Source organism: Cynocephalus volans, chromosome 2 (assembly GCF_027409185.1).
Source record: "Cynocephalus volans isolate mCynVol1 chromosome 2, mCynVol1.pri, whole genome shotgun sequence".
Classification (NCBI taxonomy): Eukaryota; Metazoa; Chordata; class Mammalia; order Dermoptera; family Cynocephalidae; genus Cynocephalus; species Cynocephalus volans.
This window is the reverse complement of record NC_084461.1, coordinates 62,684,858-62,698,661: the sequence shown is the minus strand read 5'-3', so window position 1 is coordinate 62,698,661 and position 13,804 is coordinate 62,684,858. Positions and strand designations below refer to the sequence as shown.

General features: G+C 41.1%; 1 protein-coding gene across 1 annotated transcript in view; it reads right to left on the bottom strand.

Moving 5' to 3' along the window:
• HEXB (hexosaminidase subunit beta) overlaps positions 1-11,384 on the bottom strand; it is a 28,019-nt gene extending 16,635 nt beyond the window's left edge. The window contains exons 1-3 of the mRNA XM_063086351.1: positions 11,077-11,384; positions 6,569-6,714; positions 2,525-2,590 (exon numbers count right to left, since the gene is read on the bottom strand). Of these exons, the coding sequence (XP_062942421.1) occupies positions 2,525-2,590; positions 6,569-6,714; positions 11,077-11,303 (439 nt within the window). The 5' untranslated portion in view covers positions 11,304-11,384. The remainder of the gene's footprint in view (positions 1-2,524; positions 2,591-6,568; positions 6,715-11,076) is intronic.
• Between the last annotated feature and the right edge of the window lie 2,420 nt (positions 11,385-13,804).

Sequence of the window (13,804 nt, the reverse complement as noted above, 5' to 3'; positions counted from 1 at the left end):
TGGGCCCTTGTAGAGGTGATCAGATTCTGAGGACCATGCCCAAATGAATGGATTAATAATGGTGGTCATAGGCATGGTTCTGAAGGCTTTAAAAGGAGAGCATGTGAGTCTCTTTCTCTCTGTCTCTGCTCTGCCATTCTGTCATGTGCCATTCTGCCATTCACCCCTGCATTACTGCTAAGGATGACCTTTATCAGATGTGTTCTCTGGACTTTTGACTTCCTAGCCTCGGAAACTGCAAGCAGTAAATTTCTTTTTCTTACAAATTACCCTGTTCTAGGTATTTTGTTATAAGCAACAGAAAGAGACTAACACAATCCTCTAACATATTTTCTAAAATCAAAGCTGATTTCCTGTTTGCCTTCTCTATTCATCTAATAAAAATGCTTTACTTCATTGTATCCATATCCTGGGGTTTATTTGAATGTTAAACACAAAAGAAGAATAGTGATTTAATAAAATAAAATACCAGTTCCTTAGTAAATCTATAGCATTATGAGAAAGAATTTTTATAATCAAATATTATTGTCATTTTAGAAGTTACCTAAATTTAACAGAGGGGAAAAAAAGACTTGAGAAACGACTGTGAAACTATAAATAAAGGTCCAGTTTACAACTTACAGTGTTATAGCTGTAAAGACCATCTCTGGAACAATTTTTACTCTTGTGGATCTTTCCCTTAATACACTAGGTTGGTTACAGGCTAATTCCTCTAACTGGCCTTGACTTTATCAAGATTCATCATTCTAACTGACAGCTATATGGCCAGGGAAATTTTTAACCCAAGAATAGTTCAAAGTCATTTTGGTTATGCCTTTCTCGCTCTCCACCCTCCCCAAATATAGGTTCATACTGGGAAGAATAACTGAAATTTTCTGTTAAGTGGTAATACACTCAGGTATCAGTTTAGAGTACATTACTTTGAAAGTCTGATGGTAAACAGAATATAAGGACTTCTTGGACTAGAATCTAGTCACTGCACACTCCCTACAGTTCTTCATTTTGGTATGAAACAGGACAAACATCATTAAGGATTATTCTCCCTAACAGACCCCAGACGAGACAGGCACATCAGACTAATAAAAGATTAAAAACATGTAACGTTTTATCTAAATGATCCAAATAATAATGATTGCAGTTGTATTTTTAACAAATATCTATAGATATTTTCATATTCTTTTTTTTTTTTAAGATGACTGGTAAGGGGATCTCAACCCTTGACTTGGTGTCGTCAGCACCACGCTCCCCAAAGTGAGCCAACCGGCCATCCATATACAGGGATCCGAACCCGTGGCCTTGGTGTTATCAGCACCACACTCTCCCGAGTGAGCCACAGGCCGGCCCTTTCATATTCTACTTTGAAATAAGAAAGTCATACCATTCTTATGGCTATAAAAACATATAGCATAACTGATTGTTTTAGATAACCATCAACCTGAGTCAAATCCAAAATCTTTTTTATTTTTAATGACTGTAACTGGTTGGTTAGCTAAAATTTCTTTTTAAATTCACTTTTTAAAAATCCTGCTATTTGGAAGTCAGTACAAATATCTTATCAACCTAAAAGGAGAGGTAAAAGAAGTTTCTGGATGGCAAAAGTAAATGTCCCGATGCCCAACTATGAAGTTCAGACCCAGAAATTCACAGGAAAAGTTTTTAAGGTTCCTCTTTCCCCACAACCTCTAAACAATGCTAGAGCATATTGATCTTTTCACACAGTTCCTATAAACTAAGGTATGTTTCAAAATCCACAGGAATTTAAAATTGGGCAAGGAGAGATGCCTGTTACTGAAAGCAGCAAGAAGTCATAGCTGAAACAAAATCCCCTCATCAGAACAGTTCGGGGCCATTGATAGCTCTATAATCACTACAGTCCCAAGAGCGTCAGTGAATTTTACAGCACTGTAGGAAGGTAATAAACCTCACACAGTTTTTAAAAAGTCAAATGAGATTTCTCCCATGTTTTAAGTAGTAAATGTTTACTGGAAATCATTTTGGAAACTACTCAACAAATCATTCTGTAAAGGGTCTGTTTTAGTCCGTTTGTGTTGCTATAACAGAGATACCTGAGACTAGGTAATTTATAATGAACAGAGGTTTATTTGGCTAACAATTCTGGGACAGTTGCATCTGGCATGGGCCTCAGGCTGCTTCTACTCATGGCAGAAAGTGGCAGGCAGCTGGTGGGTACAAGCAGATCACATGGCGAGAAGAAGCAAGAGAGAGAGAGAGGGGAGGAGCCAGGGCCTTTTAAACAACCAGCTCTCATGGGAACTAACAGAGTGAGATCTCACTCAGGACCCTCACCCCCCAGGGAGAGCATTAATCCATTCATGAGGGATCCGCCCCCATGACTCAAACTGCCACACTGGGGATCAAAATTCCATATGACTTCTGGGAGGACAATACATCCAAATTCCATCAGGGTCCAAGGCCACAAAGTTTTGCTGTGCTTGATTTCACAAAGCACCACCTGAAAATATTCTTTTACTAGAAAGTAACAATGAAACTGCACAGAACTTACCTCGTAATGCTCCCCAAACTTTATTGGCCTTGAGGAAAGCTATTGGTCCTTTCACAAGTAAGGTGTCTGTATCGGTGGGGGGAAAAGAAAAAGCTTTGGTGTTTTGTTTGTTTTTAATGCTTTTTGTTAATCCCTCAAAGACACACATTTCCTAGACATATCATTGGTATTTCTGGACCATTCTTTTATCCTGAGCTCCAGATCTGTGTCTTCCTCCTACTGCACATCTCCCTCCTGTACATCTCCACTTAGATGTCATGTAGATTCCTTAACCTCCACATGTCCAAAACCGACCTGTCCCTCCCTCCTCCGGCACACACTTCAACCTGCCCGTCTCCTGTGCTCCTCTTTCCAGTGAGTCATAGCACAACCCTCCAGTCAGTTGAGTTACTCAAGTCAGGAACGTGGTTGTCACTCTGTAACTTCTCATTTTCCCCTCTCTCCAACTTCCCCTCCACAGAGTCGAGTCCTAGGTAAGCCAATATTTTAGGTCAAAAATGCAAACATTCTTCAACGCCCGTAATTCCCTGGTGACACCTCAGGTGTTACTGAAATCTCTTTTCTGTTCAGTTTTTTCTACCTGCTCTGCATGTACTTTCCTTCAATATCATCCAAATCTGTCTTAAGACTTACTCCCTAACTCCCTTCAGCTTAATTTTGCTCTGTCCCACTCAATAAAAATAATTCAGCTTTGTCCCACTTCCTTAAAAATTCACACCCAAAATGAAAAAAAAAAGTTCACACCCATCTAGAATGGGGCTCCAGTTAACCACTTCTGGACAAGGAGAGGCTAATCTTTAAAATCATATTCTGCTTAAGGTTGGCCTTTGCCCAATAATCATTTTAGTCTTTTAGAGAAGTCTGGAATAGTGTCAACCACAGATAGAATAAAACAACAGAGGATAGAGAGATTGAAAACTAAACAGTGGGACAGATGTAAACTTTGCCACAGTAATGACACGCAAGGGCTGGAGGTTAATGACTGAACATTGCATCCTCTGGGTTGGATCATCACCATCTACCACCACCACCCAGACTGTCACAGGATAGTGGGCTGCAGGTTGGGAAAGCCCTTTCAATCATGTGACTGTCTCAGGTGACAATCTTGTGACAAGACAGTTTTTTCCATCAGAAGAACACGGTGATGAGTTAGCTAAATGCCAGGCTAAGAACTGATTGCTATTATGAGTACAATTTAATCAGGTTTCCTCTCCAACAATATCAAATTCTTAATCAGCTACCTAAAACTCACTGTTCCATTGATGGGTCACTTTAAAAAACCTTTTTTTCCCCCACATTATAGGTGAGATCTCCCAGAAATATGTAGTGGGTTAGAAATCTTGATCCTCCTTCGATCTTAGAATAGGATTTTTAGATAATGCAAGAATGAGCCAAAAGGCTCTTGAGTAGGGGACGAAAGTCCACAGATAAGTTTGGCAAAAGCCATCTAATCAATTCTAATCACTGTTTAGGGATGGGATTGTGTACTTTGACTGTTTTATGTTGCTGGTTTGATTCTGGCTTGAATGACTATTGATTATTTAACCTACTGATTGTTCTTACGATATGTTAAGGAAACTGCTTGAATGCTGTTTAAATATGCTAAGGAAATTGCTATAGGAAGTACGTGGAAAAGAAAATATTTACTAAGGACAAGCTGTTTGTTGGTGAATTAACCTAGCTTTTTACAAATTACATTCTGGAATGTCACATTGTTAATTTACTGCTGTTACAAGTTTTACACTGCCTGTTTTTACGTCCTTCTTTGATGACTGAATCAACTGATTTTTCTTGTGAAACTTTCTTGTCTTGTCAATAAAAAGAAAGGCTGATTTTGAATCAGGGCTGCTCCCCTGATGGATGGCAGTCCCTCCAGGGGCTACTGCTCCTCTGAGGGGTGGCAGTCCCTCCAGGCCTCATTGATGGTACTTTGAGTGAATTCTTTCTCTTTTTTCCGTCTTGATTACACAGAGGAAAGTGTAACAGAAATAGTTAACATAGAATCACCTATAAACATTAACATGTTGCTGCGTGTACTGAGACCAATTGTTTTCCAATAGTTGAGGACTGGCTGATATTAAAAAGGATTCTCGTTCAATTCAATGGGAAAAATATATAGCAATTAGAGGAGACTTGGTTTTCTAAATATATGGATACATGGCTATAGAATTTTAATTAAAAAAACCAAATTACTAGTGTTAACAATGATCACCTCCCTGATGTGGACAAGAGTGGCATCTTTAACTTTACAGTTATCACCTTCTGTACCTTTTTGCACCATAAATACTTGTTTTAGAGAGTGTATATACAAATAACATGTCAATACATTCTTTAAAAGATAAAAAAATACTATAGATAAAGCTAAAACCCCCTTTAAGATGCTCACCCAACTCCCTCTACCTTCCTCAAAGGAAACATTTATCAGGCCTTTTCGTAGCATTTACATATATATGTACATGTGATGAGAAAATATGGTATTGCTTTATGTGTGTGTCCCTGTGTGGATAAATAAATGGTACCTTCCTCTGCACATATTCTACACCTTCTTGTTTAACTCAGCAGTTTGTCTTGGCAAGCTCTGCATGTCTGCTCTTTATAACGCTGCTTATTTATTATTAACTGTTGTATAGTACTCTTCAGTGTGGGTTGACAAGATATATTTAGCCATTACTCTATTGATGGACATTTAGTTTTGTTTGCAGTTCTTCACCATACAGGCAACTGCATCCAACATCCTTGATGCATGTAACTAGCTCTCTGCAATAGAAACTAGTCCACTTCTGGTTCTCAGGGTATGCATATTTTAATTTTTAACACGTAGTGTTTTAACACTTGTCACTTCCTCCAACCTTTCCTCACACTGTGGACATTTGTTATCTTGTTATTTCCATTAGTATATATTACTTTTACCATCATCATCAACTAAAGACTTAAAACTAGTTTATATTTCAACCAGAAAATTTCACAATCACCTTGTCTCGAGAAGCTTCCCCTTCAGAAGAAAGGGTGTCAGCTCAGCAAACTAGACAACAAGCTATGACTCTCCAGTCTTGATACATTCTATTTTCTGGAATTTACAACATCATCTGTATTACTGAAACTATTGGACAGCAAGATTTTTCGGCAACTTAACGATTTCTTTCTCAATTCAGATTGCAAAGCCTACTTCACAGAGCATGAGTGCTAAGTTGTCAACTGAAATCAGTTAGTGAAAAAGCTGATGTTAGTAAATTATCCTATTTCTCTTCTAAGAACAGCTACAGAATTGAAGAGGAAAAAAAGCTATTTTTCAAGGGCTGTACTGACTGTCCATGAGGCAGTCTGTGAACAAAGGAGTCCAAAACAATTTGGGAAAAGCCCTAGAGAATGTTTTAGGCAACAATGAGAAAAATATATAGCTAAGTATTGATTATATTGTTAATCAAATGAAACAGCTTTACCCATCCCCACCCCCAGATCTGCATTATCTTTGTGTAAAATTAGATTATAAATAGAGATCATGGATGTAAGCATACATTTGTCTTCAAAGATAACAGTTAAGAAATTACCTGGCTGTCCAAAAATAAGGGATTAGCCAAGAAAGCTCATCCATACAGTGGGAGAACATTATTCAGTCACTAAAAGTGATGTCACAGAAGAATATTTAGTGAAATTCATAAATGTTTATAGTGTATTATTATACAAAAAAGAACATAAAAATACAAAATTGCAAGAATACAAAAGCAGATTTATCATGTCTATATTAATATCTAAATTAATTTAAATGTTTTATTCTGCAAAAATATATACACACATGAAATAACTGGTTAATTCTGTCTGAGTGCTGGGATTACAGGTGATTTATTTCTTCCTCTTCTGCACTTATTGTACTTACAAATTTTCTACCACTATTACTTGTATTATCAGACTTTAAAGGTTATTTTTAAAATAGGAATTATAAACTCACTGGGCAAGAACTCACCATGGTTCATGGCGTGGAGCCTGTTTCTGGCACTTAAGTCTTAATGGCTGCTTTGAATATGACACACATTACATAGTACTTACAGGACTCATCCGAAGACACAATGGGGAAAGCATCACACTCCGACTCAAGGACAATTGAGACATGAAGTTGCTGTAACTGTGTTCCATCCGGAAAATGATCAGGGCCATGATGCCCCTTGTGGAAACCAAAAATATAGCCATAATATCTGTATGAGAAAAAAAATTTAAACAAATTTTAAAAGCACCTTAGCCAAATTTTAAATACATACGTGCTATGGACATGGTAGTTGACTCCTCAAATCCATGACCCGTTTATTAGTCTCACTAGAGATTCTCACCCCAAGCTGCACATGAGAATCACTTACGGAGCTTTTTGAAAATCCTAATATCCAGACCTTAAGAATCACAATCTCTGAGAATGGGATAAAGGCACGGGAATTTTATTTTATTTTTTATTTTTTTTATTTTTTTTATTTTTTTTAAGGTTTTTTTATTTTTTATTTTTTTTATTTTTTAAATTTTATTTTGTCGATATACATTGTAGCTGATTAATGCTCCCCATCACCAAAACCTCCCTCCCTTCTCCCTCCCCCCCCTCCCCCCAACAATGTCCTTTCTTTTGTTTGTTGTATCAATTTCAAATAATTGTGGTTGTTATATCTTCTTCCTCCCCCCCCCCCGGTTTGTGTGTGTATGTGTGTATGTGTGTGTGTGAATTTATATATTAATTTTTAGCTCCCTCCAATAAGTGAGAACATGTGGTATTTCTCTTTCTGTGCCTGACTTGTTTCACTTAATATAATTCTCTCAAGGTCCATCCATGTTGTTGCAAATGGCAGTATTTCATTCGTTTTTATAGCTGAGTAGTATTCCATTGTGTAGATGTACCACATTTTCCGTATCCACTCATCTGATGATGGGCATTTGGGCTGGTTCCAACTCTTGGCTATTGTAAAGAGTGCTGCGATGAACATTGGGGAACAGGTATACCTTCGACTTGATGATTTCCATTCCTCTGGGTATATTCCCAACAGTGGGATGGCTGGGTCATATGGTAGATCTATTTGCAATTGTTTAAGGAACCTCCATACCATTTTCCATAGAGGCTGCACCATTTTGCAGTCCCACCAACAATGTATGAGAGTTCCTTTTTCTCCGCAGCCTCGCCAGCATTTATCGTTCATAGTCTTTTGGATTTTAGCCATCCTAACTGGGGTTAGATGGTATCTCAATGTGGTTTTGATTTGCATTTCCCGGATGCTGAGTGATGTTGAGCATTTTTTCATATGTCTGTTGGCCATTTGTATATCTTCCTTAGAGAAATGCCTACTTAGCTCTTTTGCCCATTTTTTAATTGGGTTGCTTGTTTTCTTCTTGTAAAGTTGTTTGAGTTCCTTATATATTCTGGATATTAATCCTTTGTCAGATGTATATTTTGCAAATATTTTCTCCCACTCTGTTGGTTGTCTTTTAACTCTTTTAATTGTTTCTTTTGCTGTGCAGAAGCTTTTTAGTTTGATATAATCCCATTTGTTTATTTTTCCTTTGGTTGCCCGTGCTTTTGGGGTCGTATTCATGAAGTCTAAGGCACGGGAATTTTAAAGGCTTCCCAACATTCCCCCACACCTGGCCACCCTCAACTCTCAAGTGATGCATATGAATCACCTGTGAATAACCAGTAATCAAACCCATCATGGCAATACATCACTTTTGGGTGTGAAAACAAATTCTGACCCGTGCTGGTGTGTGGGGTTATTGGGTGTGGGCGATATGGTGGGGGAGAAGTTACTCTCTGAAGCAAACCACAAGAAAACTTTTTCTCTGTACGTGATACCTGGATTAGTTGCAGCTACACTAAAGATGGCAGAGCAGAGATGGGAAGGATATGGATCTCTAATGACACTGTTGAGCCTTAAATTCTTCCCTACTTTTGGACTTCCTAATGTGTGAGATAAGTTTTCTTATTGCTTAAGCCAGATTGAGTCAGAGTTTCTGTTACCTTCCAACAAAAGTATCCTATCTGATACATATACCCACCAAAGAAAGTCACCAGCCCGCAGAATTGTCACCAGAGCCTTTAAAATTTACCTTCTGTTGATACCCAAAAATATTTAATGGTGCTAGAGAATAAAGAAATCAGATAGGCTTCAGAGCAACTATTTAAAGAATATTTTATAGATTTTGATAAGCCAGAAGGTTTTCTATGCTACTTATGTGTAAGAACATCTTGTACTTTTCCAGAGAAGTAAGGAGAGGTAGGAAAATTCCGACGAGTTTGGAATAAATGGAAGTGTTGAGGTCCCCACTCATAGGAAACCTTGATAGATTTAAAAGGAAATTAAGAACATCGAAGTGTATACTTAGAAATGGCTAAGATGGTAAATTTTATATTATGTGTATTTTACCACAATTAAACATAAAATTTTTAAAAAGCTGCTGGCAGCTTTGAGATCTGAGTTAAATGGCTTGCCCCAAATAAGGAAAACCTCGGCCCTGGATAATACATAAAACTCTAACAGAAAAGTCAAAAGGCTTTGAGATGGTGATATCCAAGTTATTTGGGTTAATTTAGCTTTCCAGACACTGAAGGAGTAAAACAATTCATTTATTTAAAAAAAAGAATGACTAGCATGTGATGGATTCTTCTAGAAGCTGAAGAAGCAGCCATATGCCTAATAGCCAAACTCTCTGCTTGCAAAGAGCATTCTGTTTCAAAGTAGGGTTTGTGATATAACTTGGGTTCTTTAGAGACAGGAGCCACGTGGTTCTGAACAATCTGGTGCCTAGACTGTGTGTGTTCCTAACCACCTAGAGCTTTCTGAACACCCCCATATTGCCAAATCCTTCCAACCCCACTGTGCTCTTACTCTGAGATAGATACTGCTGCTCCTAACTTCCTAGAACGAGCACCTGCATGCTTTCAAGTCTTAGCCATAGGACTAATATGTTTTATAACCTGCTTCCTAACAATGTCAAGTATAATTAGATGCTTCACACCCAGGCCATGATTTAGGCAAACTCTTCAGGTAATTACCTGCACCAGCACTGAAATACCAAGCCTTGTTTTCAAACCATCTCACAGCTGATTCAAGTCCTGGTTATCTACTCATTGTTAACTTATGTCACCCATGCTTTCCTGTCACATTCCAGCTCATTACCAAGTCCTAGTTTTACTAGCAGTGTGACACAGTGGGAAACCCAATTTTACATGCTAAGTCCCAAGGCAAACATGGTAAGAGTGTTTGTTTTTAAAAGATTTTCAATCCTAGTCATGATCTTCTTTTAAATAACTTTCAAGTACTTTCCATACAATCCTTCTGAATATCCCAAGGCAACCAGCCACTTTGGTTTACATCTTTATCCCTCTCTAGCATTCCCACCTATTAGATTTAATACCAAAGTCTCATTAGAGTATGTGTCTAAAAACGAGGGTAACAACATCCACAGGAAAGCATGAACCTTCTGACAGCAGAGATTTCTGCCATCAACATCTTGGGCCTCTTCAGCCTGAGCCTAAGCACCAGGCCTATGTGGGGTCAGAACATATTATTAAGCTTAGTTATGCATTTTTCCACCATTGGTGTCCTGGAGGCACAATTTAGCTATAATTGTATCTACTGGCACAGGGACTAATCTGGGGGTGGAAGAGAGCAGTACAGCTAGCACCAAATTACAATCCTGCAGGGCACTGCACACCTTCAGGACAGTCCTACCGAGGCAGGTCTCACAGTGAGGAGACAGCATGTGGCTAGTTCAAACACGTCCCCCAATGCAACCTACTTAGTCTATGATGTGGTTAGAAAGCTGGCTGTGTGCCGCCCGCTTCCCATCACCCAGTTCACCTTATCTGTGGCCAAAGGGGTCAGAGAGATGTGGAAATGTGAGGTTTGCAGGGGTCTGTAAAAGAGGAAGGAGGGAGAGCATGCACATGATCGGTGTTGAGAAACCAAAAGCAGCAGATGGAAACTGCCAAACCACTGGCCACAGAAAAGTAGTTAGACTGAAACAGCTAACATTCTATGCTGAACAGACCTTGGAAGGGAAGGGGAGTTTTAGGCAGTGCTCCAACCTAAGGATTTCTGCCATCAGAATTGTTACCAGGAGATAAGGGGAGCTGGAAGGGGGTGAGATGGGCCTATAAATAAGTCAACTTTGGGGAATCCTGGTCCCTCAGGACCAGCTTGTCTAAGTCCTGCCAGATGCACCCATTGTCTCCCTGCGAATAAAAGGCTGTCACTTCTGTCCCCAAATCTGAAGTCAGGAAATTAGTGTCCCCTCCATCCATCTCGATTGCCCTTCTGAGGTGAACAAGGCGACTGCTTCGGAGAACCCTGCTCTTCCTACTCAGTATCCTGCACTCAGACCAGGGCTCCTGAGCACCCAGGGTGTCCCTGAGGAGGCGGGGGAAGAAGGGAAGGGAGGGGCTTGGGTTCAGTCCCGATAGGTTTGAGCGCCTTCCGGACCTATCACTCGCCGGCTGGGAGACAGTTTCCTCGTCTGTGAATTGGGGCGGTGTGAGGGTCTGCACAGCGTCCCCGGTCCCCTCCCCGCCGGGCCGGGGCGCTTACCGCCGAAACGCTTCCTGCAGCAGGGCGCAGGAGGGGCCGGCCGAGGAGCTGGGGCCGTGGCCGATGGAGAAGTCCGTGGGGGCGAGGCGCAGCAGCTTCGGGGACGTCTCCACCGACAGCGGCAGGGGCCACAGCGCGGGCTCCGGCCCGGCCGCGACGCGCGGGGCCAGCGCCAGCAGCAGCGCCAGCAGCTGCAGTCGGTGCGGCGACGGCGGGCGCTGCTCCATGGCCGCTCGGCTGCCCTCGGCCCGGCGTGCCCAGCGGGAGCCTCCCGACCGCACTTCCCTCCCGGGCCGGGCTAAGAAGCCTCGCGCTAGTCGGCGAGTCAGATGACAGCGCGCCCCGCCCCGGACTCCGCCTCCAGGCCGCGGTCGCGCCGCCCCAGGAGACTGCCGCCCGTCGCCGCGCGCCCCCCACCAAGGCCACTCCGAGAATTTACTCCGGGACTGTCCCCAGGTAGGAGCGGGGCCCAGACAGCAACCACGATTTGAATCTAGGCCGAGCAAAGTGAGAAAAGGGCCTGGGACACAGCTCGGGCCGCCTGCCCAGCGCCGAGACGCCGCTCTTGCTAGGAGGAGTCGCGCCCGCGAACATCCTGTCCCCCCCTTAGGTGCTTAAAACAACAATAAATAATAAATAACAAGATAATAAATATCTCGTAGTTTTTGTGGGTCAGGGATTCAGGAGTCTTAGCTGGGTGATTCTGGCTAGAGTCTCTCATGAGGTTGCAGTCATGCAAAGGTTTTTTTCTGAAGGCTTGGCTATGCTGGATGATCTGCTTCTAAGCTAACTTACGTGGCCGATGGCAGGAGGCCTCAGTTACTCGATAGCTGTTGATAGCTGGTGGCTGAAAGCCTCAATTACATCCATATGACCCTCTCCATAAGGCTTGTTTGATAGACTCACAACATGGCAGCTGGCGAACCCCAGACCAAGTGATCCAGGAGAGAGAGCAAAGAGGAGGGGGCCACAATACCTTTGCACGAGCTGATCTTATAAGTGACATACAGCACTGCTACCACATGTTATTCCTTAGAAGTGAGTCACTAAATACAGCCCACAATCAAGGGGCGGGGGCTTAGGCTCCACCTTAAGAGAGGAATCTTCTTTCTGACCACAAATTATTTGTATTCCTCCCACGTGCAAAACACATGCCCTTCTTCCCAAGAACCCCAAAAGCCTCATTCCTTTGGAACATCCACTTGAAATCCTGAATTTCAGCATATAAATTACATCTAGGTTTGGGTGAGACTCCTGGGATGTAGTTTCTTAAATAGAGCTCCTGAAGAACAGTTCCTTTTCATCTGAAGACCGTGAACTGAAGAGATGAGTTATTTGCCCCCAACGCACGCAAAATACAATGATGGAACAGGCATAGGATAACCGCTACAGACATTTCTGTTTGAAAGGGGGAAAATGGGAAGCCCCTAGATGGTATAGCCTACTGCACACCTGCACTATATGGCTGATTGCTCCAACCACTGTCATCTATGTCCATTGTTGACCAAAACGTTACGGAGCACATAACTGTATTCTAAATTTTCATAAAGATGTCTAGTTCTGTTTGGAGCTCTTTATTCTGTTCTTTTGGTCTACACATCTCTTCCTGGGTCAATGTTACACTGTTTAAATCATTATACTTCTGAATTATGCTTTGATATCTTGAAGGGCACGCACACATATTCTTATTTCTAAAATTTCCTGGCATTTTAAAAAACTTTTCCTTCCACATCAACTTGAAGACTTTATTGCCAGGTCCAAAAAAATCTGTTGGCTGGAATTGCATTGACATTATAGATTAGTTTGGAGAGAACTGACATCTTTGTGACATGGGGTCTTCCCGCTTAGAAATACTTTCTTGTAATTTATAAAGTTATTTTATGCTTGTCACTAGTCTTATACTCTGCTTTACACAGGTCTTTTTCATTTCTTGGTAGGCATGTCCTAGGCCTCTCCTTTGGTCCTCTTGGACCATATTTTAGTCAGTTTCCTCTGTTCCCTCTTCTGGAGTAGGCCTCAACTTTGGCCCGCATCCTCACTGGGCTTGCATAGTCCAGTTCTAGCAAGAATTCTGATGGTCAGTTTAACAAGAATCCCTCACCCTTGATAGATGATCGCTCTCAATATCTGATCAAATTCCTCAACTCCTACCCTGATTATCTGATCACCCTGGCCTGCCTTTAGCAAGAACCTTATTAAGTTGGTTTATCAAGAATCCCCTTACTCTTGATTTCTCTTCTCAGCATTTTCCATCCACCGACCCCTCACTCTGCTGGTTGGCTATAAATCTCTCCTGTTTAGTGATTTTTGAAGTTGAGCTTAATTTGTTTCCTCTATTATGGTAGTCTTGACACTTATTGGAATAGTCCTGAATAAAGTCTTTCTTACCATTTTAACAAGTGTCGGAATAATTTTTTCTTTAATACATGTTTAGACAATATTTGTGGACCAATTAACTATAGGAAGTGAGGAGAAAAGAGGAATTTAGGAAATTTATCAGATTTCTAGCTCAGGCTTGTAGGAGATAATTTATGTCATTCAAGGCTTAGTTACAGAGAACATGATCCACTCTAGCTAGTTTTAGCAGAAATGATTTAACTATAGGGTATCAGGTGGCTCATTAAATCCTTGTGAGAGCTGAACAATTTGACTCTTGGCTGAAATTCCTTGAGCAACTGCTTTTGTTATGACAGAAGCTGCATGCTGGATGGAGAAGCCTCTGCTACAG